At 43.5% G+C, this 25,374-nt stretch overlaps 2 protein-coding genes across 3 annotated transcripts in view; both read right to left on the bottom strand.

The window, feature by feature from the left end:
* The window catches only part of LOC137341568 (microsomal glutathione S-transferase 1-like), a 248,054-nt gene that overhangs the window by 79,857 nt on the left and 142,823 nt on the right, over positions 1-25,374 (bottom strand). The window lies entirely within an intron of this gene.
* dera (deoxyribose-phosphate aldolase (putative)) overlaps positions 1-25,374 on the bottom strand; it is a 37,061-nt gene that overhangs the window by 1,249 nt on the left and 10,438 nt on the right. For both annotated transcript variants that reach the window (XM_068004755.1, XM_068004756.1), the window contains 6 exons: positions 20,023-20,170; positions 17,772-17,867; positions 16,722-16,856; positions 15,516-15,644; positions 3,234-3,346; positions 80-229 (listed from right to left, as the gene is read on the bottom strand). In XM_068004755.1, the coding sequence (XP_067860856.1) occupies positions 80-229; positions 3,234-3,346; positions 15,516-15,644; positions 16,722-16,856; positions 17,772-17,867; positions 20,023-20,170 (771 nt within the window). The remainder of the gene's footprint in view (positions 1-79; positions 230-3,233; positions 3,347-15,515; positions 15,645-16,721; positions 16,857-17,771; positions 17,868-20,022; positions 20,171-25,374) is intronic.

The following is a 25,374-nucleotide window of genomic DNA, read 5'->3' on the forward strand; positions in this document are numbered from 1 at the left end:
AGTTAGAAGAAATTACAAAAACTAGTATGAATAGAATTTTTAAAAGAAACACAAAAAAGTTTGCTGTCAGAATGCTAACCTGTCTTTCAATGTCAGTCAGCAAAGTGCTAGCACCTAGTCGGAACAATTCTGGCTTTAACCAGTTATTGCCCAGCTCTTCTTTGATCAGTGACAGCCAGGTCAGTGCATCCTTCGCAGTGCGAATACCACCTGCTGGCTTAAACCCAACCTGCAAAACAGAATACAATGCTTATGGAGCTACATCAGAACTTTTAGATCAGGTGTATAGGCACTAGGGTTGCCAACTCTGGTTGGATGTGTTCCTGAAGGTATCGTCACATGATCTCATGCCCTGTCCCCAAGCTCATGCCATTGGTCACCCAACATGTCCATCCTTGCAGTGCTAATTGGAAAGTGAACAGGCTCTTAATCACCCGATTGGATGATGCTTCACTATCATTCAAACAGCCCTTTTATCCCGTCTCCAATATTTTAAAAACTAGTAAGTTTTCAATGAATAAAATCACAAACGATTTTTAAAAAATGTCTCTATGATTTTTCTCCTGGGTTGCTCGTAGCAGTGTCCTAGAAATTAATCCTTAATTCCTCGAGACTCCAGGACAATCCTGGAGTGTTTGCAACCCTAATAGGCATTCTCTCAAAACGCATCATTTTAAATTGTCAACTTCTATTTGCTGTAATTAAAAGTTTCCTCCCACACGATACCCACTGGGCAGCTTTCACTTAACTCTCTTACCTTGTCAATTGTCTTACAAGATAACCCCTGGTCAGTATTCATTTAACTCTTTACCTGGTCAGCTGTGATGAAGCTGTCAGCAAGACACCAAGTCTTGGGTGTTGTGAATCAATTAACAAAAACATCTTGCTGAATTGCATCCAACTGTCTGAATACAACAGATGTGAAGTTTTGTTCAAGCTATGGACATTGGGCAATGCCAAGTGGAATGCAGTTTGTTCAAACTTAAAAACAGGTTTAGGCAGGTGAAAGGAAAATTCCACTTGTTCAAAAGTAAGAACCTTCTTTGTGAACATCAAGATACTAGTAGGTACTAAAAAATTATAGATCATTCGAAATACTGAAGACTGAATCACCATTCTCGGATTTTGCAACGAGGTATCACTATGCATTTACTGTGCCTAGTTTCTTGTAATGTGCAAGTAGTGTGTTGAACAATACATCATCTTCTCAGGATCCAGCCACTCCAACACCATCATATCTAGGGCTGATACAAAAAATATCAACATCTATTTTGAAGCAATTTCTAAATGACTGGCTGACTTAATAAAGTTGAAAATCTATCTTAGCTGATTCCAGCTCCTTCCAGCCTGTCTCCAAGACAGGCAGATGGCAATGAACCTGCTGCATTGGTCTATAACTTTCTGTCTGGGAAACTGGGCCAGGGTGCAGGCAGTCTGAATGCACTGTTGCAGTTCCCACAGTCTGCAGAAATTTAAAATGGCAGTGCTAATACCATGTGTAAATGAACAATTAATCAATTAAGTATCTAAGTTTTACCAGGGAGAATACACTTGCTATTACAATTTAAACTTAAAATTCATATGGATGTAGAAAGTATGCATCATTAGCATGCAGACCATTTGACTAACAAAATAGCACGGGTTGGATTCATTACTGACAATTATTTCTAAAAATAATTACAACTGATCCTAATCACACAAAGAGTTAATTTTCAAATGCTCCAATACAATACTGCACAGGACACCTAAATGTTCATCAGTAATATAGAGCTAGGGGACCCAATTCTAATGCACAGGACAAGCACCGTACACTCCTCTGGTTAGAGCTACTTGCACTCAAAATGAAACAAGCTGACTTTTCAGTTGCTGTTAATGTTATCCCGACACCTACTAAATTAATGTTAGAAACTTGTTTGTACAAACAGAAGGAAACCAAAAGAGTTCTGCAAAGTGATATATGTGCTTTTAACGATTAAATATGCTTGCAATAGCATCCGTGATAAAGGGGAAAAAATAGGAAGTGTCTTTTTAAAAGTAAAATGGCATTCAAAAATATTGCTACATTAACATCTTGAGACCCAGAGTCTTAAGCGTAAACACAGAGTCTTTAGACAAGTGATATGTACGAAAAGTTACACAGTGAAACATTCAAGAGTTATTAGTCTTGTTAAACTAACAGTGCTGAGGGTTAGTGGAAAGGTGATCACTTATCTTTGTGCATAAAACAATTCACTGGTTCAGTCAGAGTGGATTATGCCACATTATGGGGCTACAACATTGACGTTTTCTGGTGAATGCTGTGCTAAGCATAGAGCATGTACAGTTTTACGCTAAGTGCACTCTGCTACAGTCTGTTTTGAGTCAAGGATACAAGCTCCAAGCAAGCAATTACATTATTAATTGCATACAGATTTGACTCCAGTGCTGTTCTATGACTCTGTAATACCATCATTGAATCTTTGCTAGAACTGCACTTTCATCCTGTAACTTTACATTTTTTTTGTCCATACGACTTAGAAGTGGATAGGCTCATGACACAACCCCATTCAAAAGGGGTCCTTGATCTTTCAATTAAACCGGAATAGAAAACTTGATTTTTGTGTCTCTTTCACAGCAGCTCTGAATATTCTCATTTAAAGAATCCAATCCATTCTTTCAATCCAAGTAAATCATTCACATTTGTGTTTCTTATGAAATTGCAAATCTTCATTGCTCCTGTTCATTACAATGTGCTTTCATTTTTCGCTGTGACTAGCGCCAGGGACTACATTGACGATGCGCATGCGTGTTGGGCCCCACATGTGCATTGTAGGTCACCAATTGCCCTCACTGCGCTCTCTGAACTCGGTAGTGTCAGCGCTGTGCATTTTCTGAACTTGGAAGCATTAGCGCTGTCTGTTCTCTGAAATCAGTAGTATCAGCACTGTGTGTTCTCTGAACTCTGTAGCCTGCCTGACAATGACTGGATCAAATGACACAATCCAGAGAACTTGAATTACTCTGCAGCAGACTGGATCAAATTACACATTTGAGACAAAGGATTGGATGAGTATTATCCTCCCACATCCCGTCAGTGACAAAATAAGAATGTATTACTGCCGCCATAGTGGTGGCAGTAGACGTGACCTTCATTTTTAGGCAAACAAATCATTTTTCTGAAGGGTACATGGGACAATGCTGAACAAATCATATTAGAAATTATATTTCAAAATATTTTCCAAATATTGGTGTACCTTGCAACCGGTCTTCCCCCAATAGTCTCTTATGGCCCGTACCATCACTAGGGCAACCGGGATCGTTGCATTCACCCCTTCTTTTCCTGTCGAGGTTTTAATAAAATCAGAACCTAAAAAAAGAAATATATAAAAAATAAGTGACATTTAAAATAGAGAGAATTTAATAGAAAGCCACCGACTCGCAAAAATTTTTGGGTCCAATTCTCTGCACAACTGTTCACAAAGATCGGCTGCAGGAGTTACTTTCCAACAGCAGGGATAATAGCGTCATTGCCATATTTTGATAAAATTAATTCATTGCGAAAACTCTGACTTTCTGCAAGAGACTAATGATATAATGAACCATAGAGACAACCAAAAAGGAACAAAAAATGAAGAATAAATGTGGAGAAAATATGCATGTCGTGTAGAAATGCAGTAAATATAAACTAGGAGAAGTAAAAGTTCACTTGTTATATCAAAAAACAATAGAGGAGGAGGACGATAGTGAGAAAGTATCAAGGTATGTCAATGTGGCTCAGTTGGTAGCGCTCTCATCTGAATCAGAAGGTTGTGGGTTCAAGCCCCACTATGATTGAGCAAATAATCTAGGCTAATACTTCAGTGCAGTACTGAGTGAGTGCTGCATAGTCGGAGGTGCATCATTAGGATTAGATGTTAAACCGAGGCCCCGGCTGCCCTGTTTAGCGAGATGCAAAAGGTCCCAAAATAATGACGCTCGTGTTGGCAAAATGAGGCTCCAATTATAAAACAAAATAGGTAATTGATATGAAACAAGATGATTCTTTGGTTGCTATTGAAGAGGAGCAGGGAGTCCTCCCTGTGCCCTGTCCAGTATTTGTCCCTCAACCAACACCGCCAAAAATGAACTGAATGGTCATGTTTGTGGGATCTTGCTGTGTGTAAATTCACTGCCACATCTATCTACAGCAGTGACTGCACTTGAAGTAATTGATTAAATGTGAAGCACTATGAGATGTCCTGAGGATATGATGAGGTGCTTTATAAACAAATTATTTTCTTTTACTTGCAGACAGGACAATACATTTCATGACAATGGAGTACTGCAATGAATGTTTTAGGCAGCTTTAAATAAATCATATATGCAAATTAGTCAGTAGTAAAATTACTCTTTATAGATGATTCATAATAAACTAACAATAAAGACTACTTTCAGAGTGAAACTGCTGTTCAGGTTTTTCTATTGTTCTTACGAAGTTCAGCCTCTATATCAAGTAGGTTACCTAAAGTTGTATTTTTAAAATAAACAAGTGGGTGCCTGGGATGGTCTACATCCTTGGTTTTATCTGTATTGAATGGGAGGCTCTAAAAGCATTAGCATTGTGGAATCTTTTCAATTTGAGCAAAATGTGGGGCAGGGAAAATCTACACACCATTTCTGCAGACATTATAATTTGAGAAATTATTTTGGGCAAGCATTTTGGACGAGGTCCTAAAACGGCCCTTTCCAAGTTCCAAATGCAATATGTTATTGGATCCCCCACTAGAGAGTGAAACTCATTTACTCAGCATGCAGAAATGAGTGCAAAGTGACAGTTTTTAGTGCAAGAAACCTGAGGTCACATGAAGCCATCTGTTCAAAAGGGAGCATATGTCAGTCTGTGAAAGATAAGATTTCAGCTGGTACCAAGGGCTTGTGTTCCCAAGCAGCTTTCATAAGTCTTCATACCAGTGGATGCTGTCCACCAGCCTGTCCCTCCATAGGAGGCTGGTGGGTCACTATGGCTGCCAACTGAAGCCTTAAAGATTTGGGCGAGAGCTCTGGAGAATAATGTTGTAAGAGTAAAATGGTTGGGATTTGGCCACAAACAGACTTCAAAGTGATTCTGAAGAATAAGCCTTCAAAATTACCATTTTTATTTGGAAAAGCAGATACACCTGTGTGGACAATGGGAGAAAATGAAGTGAGGAGGGAGTCAGACAGGGTAGATCACATGGTTGGCTGAAAAGTATTGCAAAAAAATTATTAATGAGGTAGTGTCCTGTGATCGTCTCCATTTTGATAACAGCCTAATTCTTTGTAAATGTGCAGGATGAACAATTTATTTCCGAGCCTTGCAATTAAAGCCTAAGATTTGGAAATTCTGTTACTTTTGATAATATACATACAAGGCATTCTCAAACATTTTCAGGGTACAAAGGATTGGCAACACATTTTTTAATGCACCGTCACTCCAAGGGATTACATAATTTCATTGTGCTTTTTCTTTCGGTTCAAAACTCTTAAGAGTAGAAAACAAACTGGAATATCACCAGCACAAAAGATTGAGGAGGGGTGCCTGTATGACTCTGCCATAAGTTGACACTATGAGGGTAATTTTCTAAGTTTGTCAGGGGCACGACTCCTCACTCACCGTCAGCACATATTGGAAAATCATGGGAAGTGTGCTCACGATTTTATATCTTGGCGGTGGACAAAGCTCCTCGTTGTTGGCAAGTACTTGGGAAATTTAGGCTTATGCGTACATGTTAAACAAGTGGACCATCTACATCTTGACAACACCGTTAGGCTCTGAGCAGTGTGTTGATTAAGATACCCGAGTGCTGGTTTTGCCCAGACCTGCCACTCTGCCCATCTCAAATTCAAATCCTTGCACAGAGACATCAACTACTGTTCCAATCTATCAGTCTAGATAGGAGAGACACGTATGCAGATAGAGGAGGAATCCTTTTAAGATTCACTGAAAAACACACAGGTCTGAAATACCAATTTGGCACCCCCAATTATAGGTAATGATACAACTACATGTACATGGTTCTCACCTCTATGGAACCCAAACACAACTTTTCAAAACATAAATGAAAATTTCTATTGTAGGGGTTTTCAATTGAGAAATGTAGAATAACTTTTTATGTGGCCTTAGTAAGGCTTTATTTTAGCACAGACAAATTCATCTTAGGACTGTTTCATGCAGTCTATAATCAGATTATTTTCTTTTGACATTTAATAATCAGCTTTTGATGAAAAAGATAGATAATATTCTTATTCTCGATGCTTCACAATGTGTCTTAATTACATCCACTACTAAATTCATTTGCTTCAATTCTCCAAGGGCTTTAGCTGCAATTCTGCACCTCATCACTAAACAGGACAAGATTAACATTTTTCAGTTCATTAAAGAAATGTTCCATGTGTTATTTCCTTTGTACTCATCTTTCTTAATTATCACGTAATGGCTAATGCTTTTTAAATACATTTTCCAGAATTAAAGTACTATTCATTTGCAAACCAAAAGACTGTGTGAAGAGTGATATAAAATTACTGACTCCAAAGATTAATGTATCAAATTATTACTCTAATTTTTAAATTCTAAGCCACAGATTATTTAATGAGAAAAGACAAGACCAAGAAAATCTATTATTTGGAAAAAAGTGTTAAATTCATTGCCAAAGTAGATCAGTATGCAATTAGTTATAATCAGCTTTATCTGCAATTATGATAAAAATACAGAAATTGTATTTCAGTTCTTTTGAGGACTAGGTTTCCTTTTCATAACTGACAACCAAAACACGTGATTTTGTTCTCACGTTACTGAAAAGAACAAGTTTCCCCAATGAAAAATATCTTGTTCAATAGTGCTGGGGGGTGGGAATTATTCAAAAGGCCATAGAACAGGTTCAATATCATATGGCTTTAATGCATTGTGATAAAAATTGATTACAAGATAATGCAGGAGGCAATTAAAGCCAAATGGCGAACGAAGTGCTTCAACTATAGGCCAAAACACTTTAAAGTCAAAATGGAAGATTATTACACCCTAGTATACAACCACGTAACAGGCTTATGTTACTGTTGCAAATTGTTATAGGTTTTTGGTCTGCACAACATGCACACAATGGGTATCATTTTAGCACCCGCTATCGGGTGCGTTCCTGGCTGGGGGGGCTCCGAAAATCGGGGAATCCCGGAGCGGGACCGGAGCCCGGCTCCAACCCGCCCACTTCCGGGTTCCCCACTGACGCGCCGGCGTGCGCACGCAGCCCCCGCAGGTGGGAATCCCGCAGGCAATTAAAGCCAGCGGGAAGCCACTTGAAAGTATTTAGGTTGCTCGTTCAGGTCGTTTACAGACCTGATTGAGCTGTTTTGTTAGGAGGGGTGGGATTTTACACTGAACTGAGACTGTTGCCCATACTGGGGGAAACACTCCCAGTTCAAATGGAGGTGTTGCAGCCAGCAGTCTGTGGCAGCTGCAAAGGTGCATTCGACAGGTGGCCACTCCGTCACATTGGACAAAGTTTGGCCTCCACCACCCTCCTCCTGACAAGAAAATTCACCGACCTGGAACCGCAACCCCGGTGTGAGGACACACTTACCTACCTTGCAGACCCCCTCAGATGCACATCTCCCGGATGGGGGCCGCCGTAGCTGCAGTCATGACCTCCTCGGAGGGCGAACAGCATCACCAGCCTTGCCGTCCACGCAGTCCACCTCTGACACGTGGAGCTCCACAACAGAGTGCTGTGACACATCCACCTGTACAGCAGCAGGGAGGGCAACCGCAGAGAGAGATGCGTCGCAGAGGGCACTACCCTCGCCACAGGGTCCACAGACCGAGGCTCAGCTTCCAGGACCTCTCTGAGCAGCAGTGCACACGGAGGCTCAGAGTCACTCGACATGTAGTCGTGGACATCTGCAGCCTCCTTCATGCCGAGCTGCTCCCGGTTGGCCCGAGCACCATCTTCTTACCTGTCGCTGTCAAAGTCACCACTGCCCTCAACAACTTCTCCTCCGCATCCTTCCAGGGTGCCACCGGGGACATCGCCGACGTCTCTCAGTCGTCTGCACAAAAGAGCCCTTCAAATACACCTCCACCCACTCTGCAGTGACACAATGGGTGGCATCAGTTCTGGGTCTTCATGGTGATCCTCAGGAAAGGGCATTATTGCACAAACCAGACAAGATTCACAAAGACGTGGCAGTAGTGGTGTCAATATAATATGTAATGTGAGTTGGTCAGAAATTCAATACAAGTAAAAACCATGACAAACCCTCAAACACCCTTGTGCATCCCCTTCATGCTCACAACACGTTTGCCTTACGCTTCCTTCTATGCATATGTGATGCATGCCCTGTGGCTGCAGCACAGGTAGTGGCAGGTTGAGTGAGGCTGACTGTGAAAGAGATGCACGAGAGGGTGAGTATGAGATAGAGCCATGAGATTGTATGAGGATTGGGTTGAGTGGTAGTGGCGGGATGAGTACTGGTGAGGTGAGTAAGTGCAGGTAAGATGAGGATGAGGTTTGAGTGGGTATGAGGGGTGATGTGACAGAGTAGTGTTGGCAGTGCAGAAGGAGATGTGGGGTGGGGGCGGTGATGTGGCAGATGGAGTGTAGGGGAATGAGTAAGTGTACTCACTTTGGCTGACCTACTGAGGTCATTGGAGCGCCTCCTGCACTGTATGCAGGTGGGCGATATGTTGGTGGTGCTGGTGACCTCATCTGCCACCTCAAGCCAGGCCTTCCTGATGGCAGAGGCAGGCCGCTTCCTCCCACCCGCCGGGGGGGGGGGGGGGGGGGGGGGGGGAGATCTCTGTCCTCCCCCTACTCCTCACCCCATCTAATGATACCTGGAGTGAGGCATCATTAAACTGGGAGCAGCCTTCCCCCTGGGCTGCTCCATGCTGTAATTTTTTCTATTTGTTGCAGCATCTGTCAGTGGAGGACTGCCCCTTTAAATAGAGCTCCTCCAGCTGACAGAGCTTACTGCGCATGCGCAGCCCGCCCGACGTGCAGATCAGCAGCGGGGAACCCGGAAGACAAGGTAAGTGGATCCAAATGGGCTGCGATCGCGCGGGGGGCTGACTAATTTCACCGGGCGCGTTACCCACGTGCCCAATAACCCTCCTGCCGCGAACCCGCAGCCCTGCTAACATCGAGCCCAATGTAACTATTTGTTACAAACAAGATCTGAGCCATTTTGCTCACAGAACTTCATCCATTATGCCCTTATAAGCAGCCACTTGCGTCTGTAATAAGCCTTGAGAGTACACTCCCTCCACACCGCTCCCCCCTACCACCATGAATAAATGTCCGTGATTTGTCTGACGTCCTCAGGAGCAAAAAGCTCCTCCCTTGGACTGGCGAGCTGCCCACACTTCATCTGAATGGTTATCACAGAGGAATCCACAACACGCAACCGGGCTGAGGCTAAGTCACTCTCAATTCTCCAACGCCAAGTCTGTGGAATTCCACAGAAGCGTTTGAATGGAAATCTGAGAAACCCCAAGGAAGAAGGGTTCTGGGGAGTCCAGGGTGGAGTCTTGAACAGCAACAGAGTTGGCAGAAACTGGAATACAAATATAGGAAAAAAAACTGCAAATTATGGAAATCCAAAATAAACACAGAAAATGCTAGAAATACCAAGCGAGTCAGTCAGCACCTGAAAAAAGAAAACATGGTTTAACTTTTGGGGTGTGTACCCTTTGTCTGCTGTTTCTTACCCGCCCTTTATTCTCTCGCTATTTTTTCCAACCTTACTAAAATGCTCGCTTGCTTTTAGGTTTTCAGTTCTGGAGATGGGTCACACCCGAAATATTAACCTGTCTTTTCTCTTTACAGATATTGACTGACCTGCTGTGTATTTTCTGTTTTTATTAGGGGGATGAGTCCTGGGTACTGAACCAGCCAAAAGACGTACAACTCAGGTGGTGAACAAAAACTGCCATTCAAGTGAACCCCTTCATCCTCTAACTCTGAGGGCCTAAAAATATCTTCGACATCAGACTGAGCCTCAAGCATTTTGAATGCCTCAACTGACTGAAGCAGAAAGGACACAGCAATGTCCATGGAAACAAAGATATGATACTGTAGGGGTTCTGGCTAAAGGAACCAGTGTTGGTACACTAGGTGCTAAACAAGTCCTTCTTTACAATGCAGGAGAAACCATAAGGATCTCACAAGGCTGTTGTAAGAAAGATCTCTTAACAGGCAGGAATCTGTGACCACCCTCCCCTTTCTGATGGCAGCATTATCCAATCGTCTATAGAGAATAAATGAATGAGGAAGGATGAATGTGTCACTCATTAAATAAATTAGGTTTATTAGCATTTTAATAAACTATTGCCTGACAAACATAAGTTACATATTGCTAGCAAAACACATGTACCTACACAAAAATAATTTTTCATAGAGTTGCAATGTAATCCTTAGAACTACTTATAAGACATAATTTAAAAAGTTTAGTTAATGTAGTATTGCTCTTTGCATAAGGGAAGCAGTCTATTTAGAAACGGTTTATTTCCAGGCCAATTATAATGTGATTCTTCCTTCACAACAGTTTTATCATCTCCATCTCAATTTGTTTGCTCTACACACAAAATAAAGGCCATTTGTTCATTTGCTCAGGGCACGTTAAACAGCCATAAAAAGCTTCAGACAAACATAAGTGAGTGTAATAAAGTGAAATTAAATTACCAGACAAGAATTTTAAAAAGCATTTTAAAAACACGAATCGTAGTTTTAGTACTGAGCAAGTTACTGGCCAAATCTTACATTAAAAAAAGTCAGACCAACGCGTGTCATAGGTCTGAAAAGCAGCGAGAGAGCTTTGTGCATTAGGATGGCTACTTGGAGGGTAAGAGAAGAGAATCTAGCTCTCAGTTTCTCTCAAATTTGTCATGCTCAGCATTGGTTAGTTGGCTCTCGTGCAGGAAAGAAGAAAAAAGGACTTTGCATTTATATTGCATCTTTTCAGGCCCTCAGGACATCACAAAGCACTTCAAAGCCAATGAATTGTTGTTGATGTGCAGTCACATCAGGAACTTCCCTTCCTGGCCCCCATGTTACCTGATAATGTTAACGGTTCCCTCTCCTCAGGTACTGTCCCCCTCTCCTTCAAATCTGCCATCATCACCACCCTCCTCAAAAAAGAACACCATTGACCCCTCTGTCCCTGCAAACTATCACCCCATCTCCAACCTCCCTTTCCTCTCCAAAGATCTTGAACATGTTGTCATCTCCCAAATCCGTGCCCATCCTACCTGCAACTCCATATTTGAATCCCTCCAATCAGGTTTCCACCCCTGCCAAAGTATTGAAACGACCCTTATCAAAGTCATAAATGACATCCCATGTGATTGTGACTATGGTAAACTATCCATCCTCACCCTTCTCGATCAGCCTGCAGACTTTGACACGGTTGACCACACCGTCCTCCTCCAATGTCTCTCCTCCGTCGTCCAGCTGGGTGGGGCTGCGCTCGCCTGGTTCCATTCCTATCTATCCAGTCGTAGCCAGAGAATCACCTGCAATGGCTTCTCTTCCCGCTCTGTTACCTCTGGAGTCCCCCAAGGATCTATCCTTGGCCCCCTCCTATTTCTTATCGACATGCTGCCCCTCGGCGACATCTTCCGAAAACACGACAGGTTCCACATGTACGCTAATGACACCCAGCTCAACCTCACAACCATCTCTCTCGACCCCTCCAGTGTCTCTGATTTGTCACATCCAGTACTGGGTGAGCAAAGCTTTCCTCCAACTAAATACTGGGAAGACCGAAGCAATTGTCTTCAGTCCCCGCCACAAACTCCGTTTCCTGGCCACTGACTCCATCCCACTCCATGGCCACTGCCTGATGCTAAACCAGACTGTTCGCAACCTTGGCGTCCTATTTGACCCTGAGATGAGCTTCCTCCCCTGCTCCTCTTCAAGTAGTGTCACAGGATCATGTACATGTAATTGAATAGAAGGCCTATATTTTTCTTTCTAGAGGGGTCAATCTTAGAGGCAAGGTCATCCCAGGCCACACTTGTACAAAGCTGCTTTTATATTATGTTGATGCTCCTGGGTATCTGAAACGCAGGTCTTGCACAGTCTGCCAAGGCTGGCTGCCCAGCAGACCCGCTAAAAACTCCAGTCCCGGCAGCCGGCCTTAGTGAGTCCCGGCAGCCGGCCTTAGTGAGTCTCGGCAGGTTTATTTTGCATTGCAGCCAGCTGCACAAGAGCCGTACTTCAGTAACCTGGCTGCAGTGGCACAGGTCTTGCACAATATAAAGGCAGCTTTAGTGGACAGATTAGGAGATGCACTGAAAGGTAGCTTGGGGCCATATCATCTTCCTGTCCTTTTGGTTAGGAGGTAATGTATAATAGATGAAGATATAAGGGGGGCATGGGCAGGAGGATAAAAAGTATTAATTGGCCGCAAAAAATAAATTTGGATTACATAAAATCTGTAGAATCCATATCTATATGTTCTTGTTGACCCTGGTTATAACCTACTAAACGCCACTTAAATAATAACATCTAATTCTGATTTACAAGATACTGACACTATAAGTAACAGCACCACCTACTGCAACATCAAGAAACTGCAACCCTAATTTATGATTCACCCAAAGTGATACATTCAAACACTGGCTGTCGCGCGATTCCCCCAAACTGAAAATTGATATAAATGTCCTTTAAGTTCACCTTATTTAAAATAAAAGCTCATTTCGCCCTCCCAATATATTCAAATCCTGTATGGTTAATGCTGTCTCTACAGGTACTGAATAGCAAAATATTACCAATACATAGATAGCAAATGACTGCTCTTCAACAAACAACGCCTTTAAAATAGTAAAACGTCCTAAGGCGCTTCACAGGAGCGTTATCAAACAAAATTTGATACCGGGCCACATAAGGAGGTATTAGGACAGGTGACCAAAAGCTTGGTCAAAGACGTAGGTTTTAAGGCACGTCTTAAAAGGAGGAGAGAGAGGTGGAGAGATTTAAGGAGGGGAATTCCAGAGCTTAGAGCCTAGGCAGCTGAAGGCATAGCCACGAATGGTGCAGTAATTAAAATCGGGGCTGCGCAAGAGGCAAGAATTGGAGGAGCACAGAGATCTCGGAGGGTTGTAGGGCTGGAGGTAGGGAGGGGCGAGGCCATGGAGGGATTTGAAATCAAGGATGAGAATGTTAAAATCAAGGCATTTCCAGACCGGGCCCGAGCTAATGTAGGTCAGCGAGCACAGGGGAGATGGGAGAACAGGACTTAGTTCAAAATAATTATTGGAAGATAAGCACTTTGGGACGGACCAGGGACATGATATGGTGTTATAGAAATCCACATTCTTTGTTTATCTGCCTTATAGTTTTTAAATATATACAATATACATGGTCTTATAGTCACTGTAGAGACTGAATTGATTATCTCCTCTCTTATCTTGCCCTCATTCTCACCCTCGCATGGAAAGGCAGTCTACAGAGATAGTAAAAGTCAGTAGATGTCTGGGACCATATTGTTCATATATCCCCAATGCATGCAACTCCTCCCTTGTACTACTAGAAAAAAAGATGACAAAAGGTATTTTCAGGGGTTTCAGCAGTGGATAGACTGAGGTAGGGTCAGAGGTGGGCAATATTGCAGTGGTCGATTAAATGGTCTTGGTGATGGTGGCGCGGTTTAAAGCTCCGCTCAGGCTCAAACAGAATGCCAAGATTGCTAGCAGTTTGGATCAGCTGTCTGCGTGGTTGGAGAGGGGCCACTATTTCCTTACCAAAAGCAGGATGCATAATAGCTTTTAAAAGGGAAGTGGATAAATATTTTTAAAAAGTAAAAATTAAAATGGTGTGGAGAAGGGACAGGGAATTGAGACTAAGTGAATAGCTCTTTCAGAGAGCTGGCATCGTCACGATGGGCCGAATGGTTTCCTTCTGTGCTGTAAAATTCTATGATTCTATAGTCAGCTGTAATCGCTGTGTGAGCAGAATTTTTTTTCCCAACCATTTCTTATTTTCTCACCTTCTTTCATGAAGTCTCACCATTCCATGCACTTCCTAAGCTGAAAGAGCAGGCTTGATAACTGCTCTCAAAGCCATGCCTGGGGAAGCGTAGGCGCAGCCTTGGGTGCCTGTCTCTCAGGGTTTATCATCCTTCCTTGTCCAGTAGTGCCGGCCCCCTGTTTTGGACATTTTCCCACAACCGAGGTCAGAAAGTTCATTGTGTGAGGAAGTTGTTAGCGTGAACTCGCATACTATTGGGATTTAATAGAGGTGCTCAAAATTTTGAGGACTTTTGGTAGAATAAATAAGGAGAAGCTGTTTCCACTGGCCGAAGGGCCTCTATCCGTGCTGTATAACTCTATGACTCTATGAGGGTTGGTAAACCAGAGAACACAGATTTAAGATAATTGGCAAAAGAATCAGAGGGGAGATGAAGAGAATTTTTTTTACGAAGCGAGTTATGATCTGGAATGCACTGCCTGAAAGGGTGGTAGAAGCAGATTAAATGTTAACTTTCAAAAGGGAATTGGATCTATACTTGAAAAGGAAAAATTTGCATGGCTATAAAGAAAGAGCAGGAGAGTGGGGCTAATTGGATTGCTCTTTCAAAGAGCCGACACAGGCACTTTGGGCCGAATGGCCTCCTTCTGTGCTGTAAGATTCTACTGCTCTAAGGCAAGACACATTGGAGCGCCACTACGTTGCCTGGTTAGACAATCATTTTAATGTTAACATTATACATAACAGCTCATGTAAATTTCTGTACTTTCCACATCACCCCTTTTTAATTTAAATCACACCATTCTCTGTGCAAAATGTCAGACACATGAGAAATCCTCCTGAGCCTCTGGCAATGCAGAGTGAGCAAGCTGCTAAGAGATACGAGACCAGCCTGATGATTTCCTCTCACTCCTTGTGGAAAAGCACTTTGCTTCACTGAAAAGTTCAGCTAAGACCAGAAACTTGGTGTGAGGAGAATATTACAGTCGTGATCCTATGTTTTGATAATTTGTGACAGTGCATCGGCATATCAATGCACTGCATTTTTCTTTTTAAAGGGTGTGGTCTTGGACCAATTTTGTCCAAACATAAAAGTGAAATTGTAACAAAAATAGAAAAATGTGTACTTATGTAGCACCTTATTACATCTGTCAGAAAGGTCTTCAAGTGCTACACAAACAATAAAGTGCAATATATCCAACTTGCACACAGCAGGATCACACAAACACCAATAATCTGTTTTTGGCACAGTTAGTTGAAGGAGAGATATTGGTCAGGACAAAGCTTTGCTCATTCCTGGTTAAACCCGTGGGATCTTTAATGCTCATCTGAACCACCAGAATAGACAGACAGGGCCTAAGTTGAACTCTCGGCCGAAGATTGACATCTTGCCAATGCAGCACTCCCTCTGTACTGTACTGGAGTGTCAATCTCGATTAGTGGGCTTGAACCCACCACTTTCACACTCAAAGGCCAGAGTGCTACCAACTGAGTCAAAATGACACTGAACTTTATGTAAACCTTTGTAAGACTCCAACAGACAAAATTCAAAGTTACCTGCCATCATCGCTACAAGACTAGCCTTGTAGACGTTTGTCAATGATCCCAATTCTCCCGTTCCTAGTATGGTCTTCATATGGACCTCTCCACAGGCATCACGACATTGTTGGATCTCCTTATACAGCTCTAGAAACACCATACATGTTAAGAGCTTTAAGCTTCAAATTGCAATGTACAAGTATGACCATGTGCTATACCTGATATGCTGCTCCCACTTTCCTCAATGTGCTATCCCTGATATGGTGCTCTCACTCTCTCTCTTTGATGTGCTTCTTCATGAACTGCTGCAGTGCGTGTGGTGAGGGTACTCCCACAATACTAACTTTTGTAACGGTTTGATACAACCGAGAGGCTTGCTACACCACTTCAGAGGGCAGTTAGGAGTCAACCAAGTTGGTGTGGGACTAGAGTCACATATAGACCAGACTGTGTAAGGACGGCAGGTTTCCTTCCCTAAAAGACATTAGTGAACCAGTTGGGTTTTTAATGACAATCCGACAGCTTCATGGTCACTTTTACTGATAGCAGTTTTTTTTTTAAAACTGAATTCAAATTCTCAAACTGCCATGGTGGGATTTGAACTCATGTTCCCTGGATTATTTGTCCAGGTCTCTGGATTACCAATGAAGTAACCTAACCACTACACTACCGTAACCAATGAAAATATACTTCCAAGTTGAAAGGTAAATGCCAAGCATGAAACCCTTTCCTGCAGATCTGAGAATTAACCTAGTAATAGAGACAATGAAGTATCCAACAGGACATTTGTATTATCTACAAATGGGGCATAAATTAACGCGAGACAATTCACCCTCAATTTTTTCCTTCCTGCTTCTGGGAAAGTACCTTCCCTTCGCTCCGACCAATGTCCCAGTTGGATCAGAACGATGAAATTACAGGGAAAATATTGTGGCGAGTGTGGTAGTCCCAATTTTCTGATGCACGGTCACCAGTAGAAAGGCTCTGTGCCAGGAGTGGAGCCTCGAAAAACACCCTCTATCCGTTTAACATAGGACCTGGCCTCAACGGTAACGGCATTTTATATAATGGACACAATAGAACCAGCTCCTTTTATAGAGTTTGGCTCAGAAGAGAATGCAGGCAGGTAGTCACAACAGTACAAATTTCAATTTATTTTTAAACAAAACATAAGCACCATCTAAATAGTTGTTATTTGCATATAATAGAGCAAACAGCCCTTACCTTCCCACTGGCCTTTCAGCGCTAAAGTTCTGTTGATTACAATATCAATTTCTGTGGCGCCATCACCAATAGCCATTGTTATCTCCTGCAAACGTACCGTCAGTGGCGTCTGTCCAGCCGGAAAACCAGTTGCCACTGATTACATATAAAAAAATCATTGTCATAACAGAAGCTGGATTGAGACAAAGAAGCAAGTTGCAGTTCTATAGTGCTCCTCTCATGCAAGAACACATCTCAGAGTACTTTGTAATGAAGAAAGGGAATCCATGGAAATCGAGTATGGGAGAAGGACGGGGCACAAAGAGGCCAGATTGGGGACCCGAAGGCACGGTCAAAGAGAAGTGTTTCCGAAAATAGTTGGGAACTAGGTAGAGAATTCCAGAGGACAAGGCCATAGCTGAGAGGGTGCCAATGGTGGAGCAGGGGACAAGGAGAAGTCCAGTGTTAGAGGAGGGATGCATGCAGGAGGAGATCACTCTGGTAGGAATGGGGTGAATCCAGGGGGTAATATGAAATCAAGCGCACGTTTTGAAATTAACATGCTGCGGTGGATGAAGCTAGAGGACGAGGGACGGGGCAATGGGAATGTGGAACTTACTGCAGGGAAGAACGTGAGCTCAGCATGTTTGGATGAGTTGACACTTGTGGAGGGTCGTTGCAGGGAGGCCAGACAGCGGGGTATTGGATAATTCAAGCCCTGAGTTAACGAAGGGCTAGATTAGGGTTTCAGCAGCAGGAGGGAAGTGAAATGGGTAGAGGCGGAAATTGCTGCAGAGGAGGATGAAACCAATTTTGACAACGTGAATGTAGGAGAGTAAGCCGAGCATGACTTAGTGATAACAGCAGAATGTACTAGCCGAAATTTTGTAATTGGCATTATTTTCACACTAGCAGTGGCCCATTTCAAATAACACCAATCGGAAAATCTAGGTTTGCATAAGAATCATTTGCATAAGAATCATTGCCTAAATAATATTTACTGAACATTTTTTTAAAAGTTAAACATATTTCACTGTAATTTCAAAAAAAGGTTTCAATTTACTTTCATACCCGAGGCAACAGGGATATTGCACTGTATAGCCTTCAATGTTTGCACTGCATCAGCTACCCGAGATGGGTAAACACACACTGCACCAGTAGTAATACCTACAAAAAATAGCACAGATCACCTATACATTCTTTAATACTTTAAACAGGATTATGCATGAGTAAACTACATATACCATGAAAATAAACCCAACAGTACCCTCATACACCACAGCTAGGACATTAACACGTTCTGTTAAAACAGAAGTGCTCTATGAATTCTTCACGTTATTTTAATCTCAAATACTTTGCCAAAGATACACATATAATAGAGCACATTGCAGTCTATGGGCCATGTACCCTGACAATCCAGCCCTCAATGCCCAGGCAACTCAGTCCTGTTCATAATTGTATTTCTTGCTCGCTGTTTGAATTTCATGGGACTGGATGCTTGCAAAGGCTGTTCTTTGCTCTGTTGCCTCACTAATTGGATAAATCCTAAATCAAAACACTGAGATCTGTTAGCGTCAGTGACTCGAGATCTATACAGAATAGCAGGAACATGGACTTCAAATTTATATGTGTCCCCCTACGCAGTCAGTGAAAAAAGAAAGCTTGCTCTTCACTGCAATAAGAGCTCCAGTTTCATAAAGTCCCCACATCTTTTCCTAATACATATCTGTTCCTTTGCTGTTGGGGCCACAGGTTGGGGGGCGGGGGGAGGTTGAAATGGTGGCGATGTAAGGATAGGTGATATTGTGGAGCTTGGTTTGATTACTTTTGACGATCAGGGATTGCTTACACAGAGCTTAGAATCATAGAATGATACAGCACAGGTGGCGGCCTTTGACCCATCGTGCCTGTGCCGGCTCTTTGAAAAAGCTATCCAGTTAGTCCTACTCCCCTGACCTTTCCCCGTAGCCTGACAATTATTCCCCTTCAAATATTTATCCAATTCCCTTTTGAAAATGACTATTGAATCTGCTTCCACCACCCATTCAGGCAGTGCGTTCCAGATCATAACTTGCAGCATAAAAAAATTTCTCCTCATCTTGCCTCTGGTTCTTTTGCCAACTTAAATCTGTGTCCTCTGGTTATCGACCCTTCTGCCACTGGAAACAGTTTCTCCTTATTTACCCTATCAAAACCCTTCATGATTTTGAACAACTCTGCTAAATCTCCCCTTAACCATCTCTGCTCTAAGGAGAACAACCCCAGCTTCTCCAGTCTCTCCACATAAATGAAGTTCTGCATCCCCGGTACCATTCTAATAAATCTCCTCTGCACCCTCTCTAAGGTCTTGACATCCTTCCTAAAGTGTGGCGCCCAGAATTGGACACAATACTTCAGCTGGGACCTAACCAGTGATTTATAAAGGTTTAGCATAACTTCCTTGCTTTTATACCTATGCCTCTGTTTATAAAGCCAAGGATCCCGTAAGCTTTTTTTAAACAGCCTTCTCAACTTGTCCTGCCACCTTCAAAGATTTGTGTACATGCACCTCCAGGTCTCTCTGTTCCTTTAAAATTGTACCATTTAGTTTATATTGCCTCTCATCCTTCCGACCAAAATGCATCACTTCACACTTCTCTGCGTTAAATTACATCTTCCATGTGTCTGCTCATTTGACCAGTCTGCCTATATCCTCCTGAAGTCTGTTACTATCCTCCTCACAGTTCAATACATTTCTGAGTTTCAGGTCATCTACAAACTTTGAAATTATGCCCTGTATACCCAAGTCCGGGTCATTATTATATATCAAGAAGAGCAGTGGTCCTAATACCAACCCCTGGGGGACACTACTGTATACTCCCTTCCAGTCTGAACAACAACTGTTTACCACTATTTGACACAAACATGCGTAAAAGGATGCAGGGATTGGGGAACAGGCAGGGGATTGAAGAGGGTAGGATCAGCCTATCAGAAGGTGCAATCTCATGCACCATGTCCAACCATTAGTAACAATGACTCCTGGGGAAAGGCAATAAAAGCCAGTGGCCAATTTCAGGAAAAGCTCCAGGAAATTCCTCTCTGACTTCTAAACACTAGGTGACCATGGCTACTTATGATGCATCACTAGACATAAAAACTAACCCCCATGCCACCTCCCCACCTCATGTCCCAATTTCCTTAGGAATGTAGGACTGTACAGGGCTGGAAATGGCCACCTCCATCCAATGTTTTGGCCCCAAAGGTCACAGGTCACAGGCTTCTTAATTATTTTAAAATAAACAGTACCAGCAGAAAGCATTCAACATTGTTTGAATCCAGCTACCTTTATCGCTCATGTTCAGACACTTCAGCAGGTCTTCCCTGATGGGGTGTTTGGCTTTGTAGCAGAGTCTGTGGACATTTGAAGGTGTGTCATCACCATTCAGTGTGGTGAGGTCAATACAGGTGACAGCCTTCAGGAGCCATGCAGTCTGTGAAATAACAAAAGGTGAAGGGGAGGGACAAAGAAAAATCAGACTGGCATGATTCGTCAGAAGAAAAAGTACGGCAATACCCATGTTTTGCCAATAGACAGAGTACCTACATTCAAAACAGTCACCAAAAGCTTTGACTGGCAGGACCACAACACAGTCCTGACTGTTGGGACTCCAGGTCTGAATTTCCTGGCACCAAAAAGGTTGTGGATCAGAGTCCTTCCCCTTCTCTCTGACAAAGATAGTTACAGCAGCATTGCTGAAATATCCATTTGGGTAGAGTGACGGTAAGAGAACATTTTTATGCTTTCTGTCTCAATCTCTGCTTCACACTATTATTTTAACAAAGTATGTAAAAATATCCTATTACAGACCAGTTAGAACAGACGTTTTATAACAGGCTGAGCAAACCATTACATTTTAATCCTCTAACTAGGGTATAGATGGTAATAAAGCATTCTTGAAACTGCCCATTGGATTGAACTTTGGCCTTTTGACTAGTCTGGTTCTCAGACGCCATCAGATCAATTTTGACCCGTCCGTTTACAGCACTGAAGAAAGTGACATTGAAAAAAACCGAGTGTGTACCACAGCAACACAGGCCTGTTAACATAAATCAGAAATAAACCACAGAAGCTATGTGCACAGGCCTGTTTACAGAAGGACTTACCATTACAAAGCCTCAGCTCATGTGCAACTCAAATCAGCTAGAGCCTCAAACTAAAAGGATATTTAGCAAAGTAGGCTGGAATAAAATCATCGAAATTACAGCACAGAAGGTAGCCATTCAACCCACTGCACCTGTTCCGATGCTAGTTCTTCAACCAGAGTTACCTGCTCTAATCCCATTCCCCTGTCCTTTCCACGTAAAATTGAACAGGTTTTAAATAATAGTTCGCAGCAAGATGGGGAACACAAGTCTACATTTCTAACAGTATCATTATCATACATTGCTCAATGCCGTATAGACCGTACGTGACCAATACTAATGATCTGTATACCATGACTTTGCCTGCAACAGCTGAAAGTGCACCTGTGTACAAAATGGTCTTCTACTTCAACCTGTTTCTGTTATGACTGCTGGGACTGCTTCATTTTGTTTAAAATGCTTGAACTTTCTAGATAATTAGCAATTTGTTAACAGTCATGGTCAAAATTCACCGCAAAAAAAAAGTTTGAAAGATCATTTATTTCAAATAAAACTACTGAATAAAACGCAGAAGTGAACTCTTCCTCGCCAAATAGTATTGCTGACTGTGGATAATCGGTGATAATCCACAGGCAATCTTTAGCCTCAAACCTTTGGTGGAATTTCATGCAAATGTGCTGCATCAAATACTGTGGCACTTCTGTGCAATTACTGTGCATCATGTTTATGGGGTGGTGAACCCATGTAAACATTTCTCAACGGCACAGCTCTTCAGCAGCACTGATTATCGTTCTGCGTGTGCTTCGCTGCCTTGTTTTTCTCATTATGATGATTGTTGGGTCAGGTCAGAGACAAACTCAATTTGCTGATTCAGTCAAAACTTTCTACACGGAAAAGAGAGAATTTCGCTAAAATGATTGTTGCAATTTATAGTGACAGCACACAAGACAAACAGTGCACATCCCTGAAAAGGGCTCTACCGATTACAGCTCAGGATAAATCCTGGCCTCTTGCTGTCTAATGGTAAGCCAATTATCTCTACCAGACCAAAGAACCTGCATTTATATGGCACCTTATCACATTCCCAAGACATCCCAAAGTCCTTCACATCTGTCACATTTTGGGATTTTGATTTTTTTTTCCCCCTTCAAGGAAAAGATTTTGGGATTGAATTATGCTTAAGTGTTGTTTTCTTAAAAACAAAATGAACTCACACAGGTTTAAAATGAAAGGTCACAGGCTGCAAGGCACTGACGATGTGCGTTAAAGCCAGATGAGCCCGTTTGGGGAATATCTCAACTCACAGTCCATTTCAAACTGAGGCCCATTAGCCAAGATGACCAGGGATATTAAGCAATTCATCATCTTGTCTCAGATGGCCAATAAACATTCACAACCACTGTGGCGAGGACAATTCTATTCATGTGGGCAAAGCATTGGGTGTCAGCAGATGATATACTCCTGGGAGAGCGGGTAGTTGGTTGGGTCGACAGTCCTGCTGGTGAATCCCTGATGAGAACGTATTAGACACCAGCTATCTGCTCCCTCAAGTCAGAATTAACAGAAAAGGAAAAACCCATGGTTGGGGTTAGTCAGGTTTTGAACAAAGAACTGACAGACACACTCCTTGGCCCAGAACTGGTAGCTAAAAATGCAGGTCAGGTTTTGCAGTTAAGACATTAACCAGGAAGAAAAGCAATGCCAAAGACAAGTCAGCCCACAATTTAGAAATAAGGGGTCTCCCATTTAAGACGGAGATGAGGAGAAATTTTTTCCCTCAGAGGGTCGTGAGTCTGTGGAACTCCCTTCCCCAGAGAGTGGTGGAGGCAGGATCATTGAATATTTTTAAAGCTGAGTCAGATAGATTCCTGATTAACAAGGGATTCAAAGGTTATAGTAGGTAGATGGGAAAGTAGGGTTGAGGTCACAATCAGATCAGCCATGATCTTATCAAATGGCAACGCAGGCTCAAGGGGCCGAATGGTCTACTCCTGCTCTTAAGTTGTATGTTCGTATGTAGAAGGGAGAGAGCGCGTGCTTTATTATATTTTTCCACTTTTTAAGGACAGAAGTGAAATTGAGTTAAGTTGAGCTTGCTGTATGTTCACTTTCTGTCAATGAAATAAAGCAGCTTATCTCACCAAGTGTTTCAGTCCACCTTTGAAAAAAACAGAAAAGCGCACGCAAGGGCACGAGTGAAGGTCACAACATCCAGTTCAGTTGTACTGTTATACTCCTGGGTTACGCGATCATATGATTAGATATATTGGGCAGTACAGGCACTGTCCTAAACAGAAGATGCTCAGACCGCTTAATGGAGTGATCAACAGCATTGTACCCAAGAGAAAACTTGTGACAACATCCAATTAATTACTTTTGGAGGTGCAGTCACTGTTGTAAAGCTGGTAAATCAGCAGCCAAATAGCACAAAGCAAGGTCCCAGTGAATGAATGCATGACCATTTCATCTGGTGTTGACTGAGGGAAGAATGTTGGCCAGGACATTGGGAGAGCTCGCTGCTCTTTTTCAAATAGTGCTATGGAAACTTTAACGTCCACCTGAACAGGCAAATAGGGCCTTGGTTTACCGTCTCATCCAAAAGGCATTAATTTATTTAACTATCACAAGTGGTATTCCATAACACTGCTGGCAGATACTTCAGTACTCAGGGTTGAAACATCTTGGGCCCGATGTTAGCAGGGCTGCGGGTTCTTGGCGGGGGGGCTATCGGGCGCGTGGGTAACGCGCCCGGCGAAATCAGTCAGCTCCCCGCGCGATCGTAGCATACAATCCACTAATTGGATTCACTTACCTGGTCTTCCGGGTTCCCCACTGCTGATCTGCGCGTCGGGCAGGCTGCGCATGCGCAGTAAGATCTGTCAGCTGGAGGAGCTCTATTTAAAGGGGCAGTCCTCCACTGACAGATGCTGCAACAAACAGAAAAAATTACAGCATGGAGCAGCCCAGGGGGAAGGCTGCTCCCAGTCTAATGATGCATCACTCCAGCTTTCAATAGATGGGGTGAGGAGGAGGGGGGAGGACAGAGATATTCCCACCGGCGGGCGGAAGGAAGCGGCCTGCCTCTGCCACCAGGAAGGCCTGGCTCGAGGTGGCAGAGGAGGTCACCAGCGCAACCATCATATCGCCCACCTGCATACGGTGCAGGAGGCGCTCCAACGACCTCAGTAGGTCAGCCAAAGTAAGTACACGTACTCTTTCCCCTACACTCCGTCTGCCACATCACCGCCCCCACCCCACATCTCCTTCTGCACTGCCAACACTACTCTGTCACATCACCCCTCATACCCACTCAAACCTCATCCTCATCTTACCTGCACTTACTCACCTCGCCAGTACTCATCCCGCCACTACCACTCAACCCAATCCTCATACAATCTCATGGCTCTATCTCATACTCACCCTCTCATGCATCTCTTTCACGGTCAGCCTCACTCAACCTGCCACCACCTGTGCTGCAGCCACAGGGCATGCATCACATATGTGCAGTAGGCAGCGTAAGGCAAACGTGTCGTGAGCATGAAGGGGATGCACAAGGGTGTTTGAGGGTTTGTCGTGGTTGTTACTTATACTGAATTTCTGGCCAACTCACATTACATATTATATTGGCACCACTACTGCCATGTCTTCGCAAATCTTGTCTGGTTTGTGCAATAATGCCCTCTCCTGAGGATCACTATGAGGACCCACAACTGATGCCACCCATTGTGTCAATGCAGAGTGGGTGTAGGTGTATTTGCAAGGCTGTTTTGCGCAGACGACTGAGAGACATCGGCGATGTCCCTGGTGGCACCCTGGAAGGATGCGGAGAAGTTGTTGAGGGCAGTGGTGACTTTGACAGCGACAGGTAAGAAGATGGTGCTCGGGCCAGCCAAGAGCAGCTCGGCATGAAAGAGGCTGCAGATGTCCACGACTACATGTCGAGTGACTCTGAGCCTCCGTGTGCACTGCTGCTCAGAGAGATCCAGGAGGCTGAGCCTCGGTCTGTGCACCGTGGCGAGGGTAGTGCCCCGTGACACATCTCTCTCTGCGGTAGTCCTCCCTCCTGCTGTACAGGTGGATGTGTCACAGCACACTGTTGTGGAGCTCCACGTGTCAGAGGTGGACGGCGTGGATGGTGATGCTGTTCGCCCTCCGAGGAGGTCATGACTGCAGCTACCGAGGCCCCCATCCGCAAGATGTACATCTGAGGGGGTCCGCAAGGTAGGTACATGTCTCCGGACCCCGGGGTAAGTGTGCAGGTTGGTGACTTTGACTGTCAGGAGGAGGGTGGTGGAGGCCAAACTTTGTCCCAAGTGATAGAGTGGCCTCCTGCAATGAGTGAGTGTCTCCCCCCACACCTGTCAAATGGACCTTTGCAGCTGCCACAGGCTGACAGCTGCAACAGGTCCATTTGAACTCGGAGTGTTTCCCCCAGTGTGGGAAACAGTCCCAGTTTGCTCTAAAATCCCACCCCTCCGCACATAATCCCTTAATCAGGTCAGTTAATGACCTGAACAGGCAAAATAAATACCGTCAAGTGGAACCCCGCTGG

Source organism: Heptranchias perlo, chromosome 24, assembly GCF_035084215.1.
Source record: "Heptranchias perlo isolate sHepPer1 chromosome 24, sHepPer1.hap1, whole genome shotgun sequence".
Classification (NCBI taxonomy): domain Eukaryota; kingdom Metazoa; phylum Chordata; class Chondrichthyes; order Hexanchiformes; family Hexanchidae; genus Heptranchias; species Heptranchias perlo.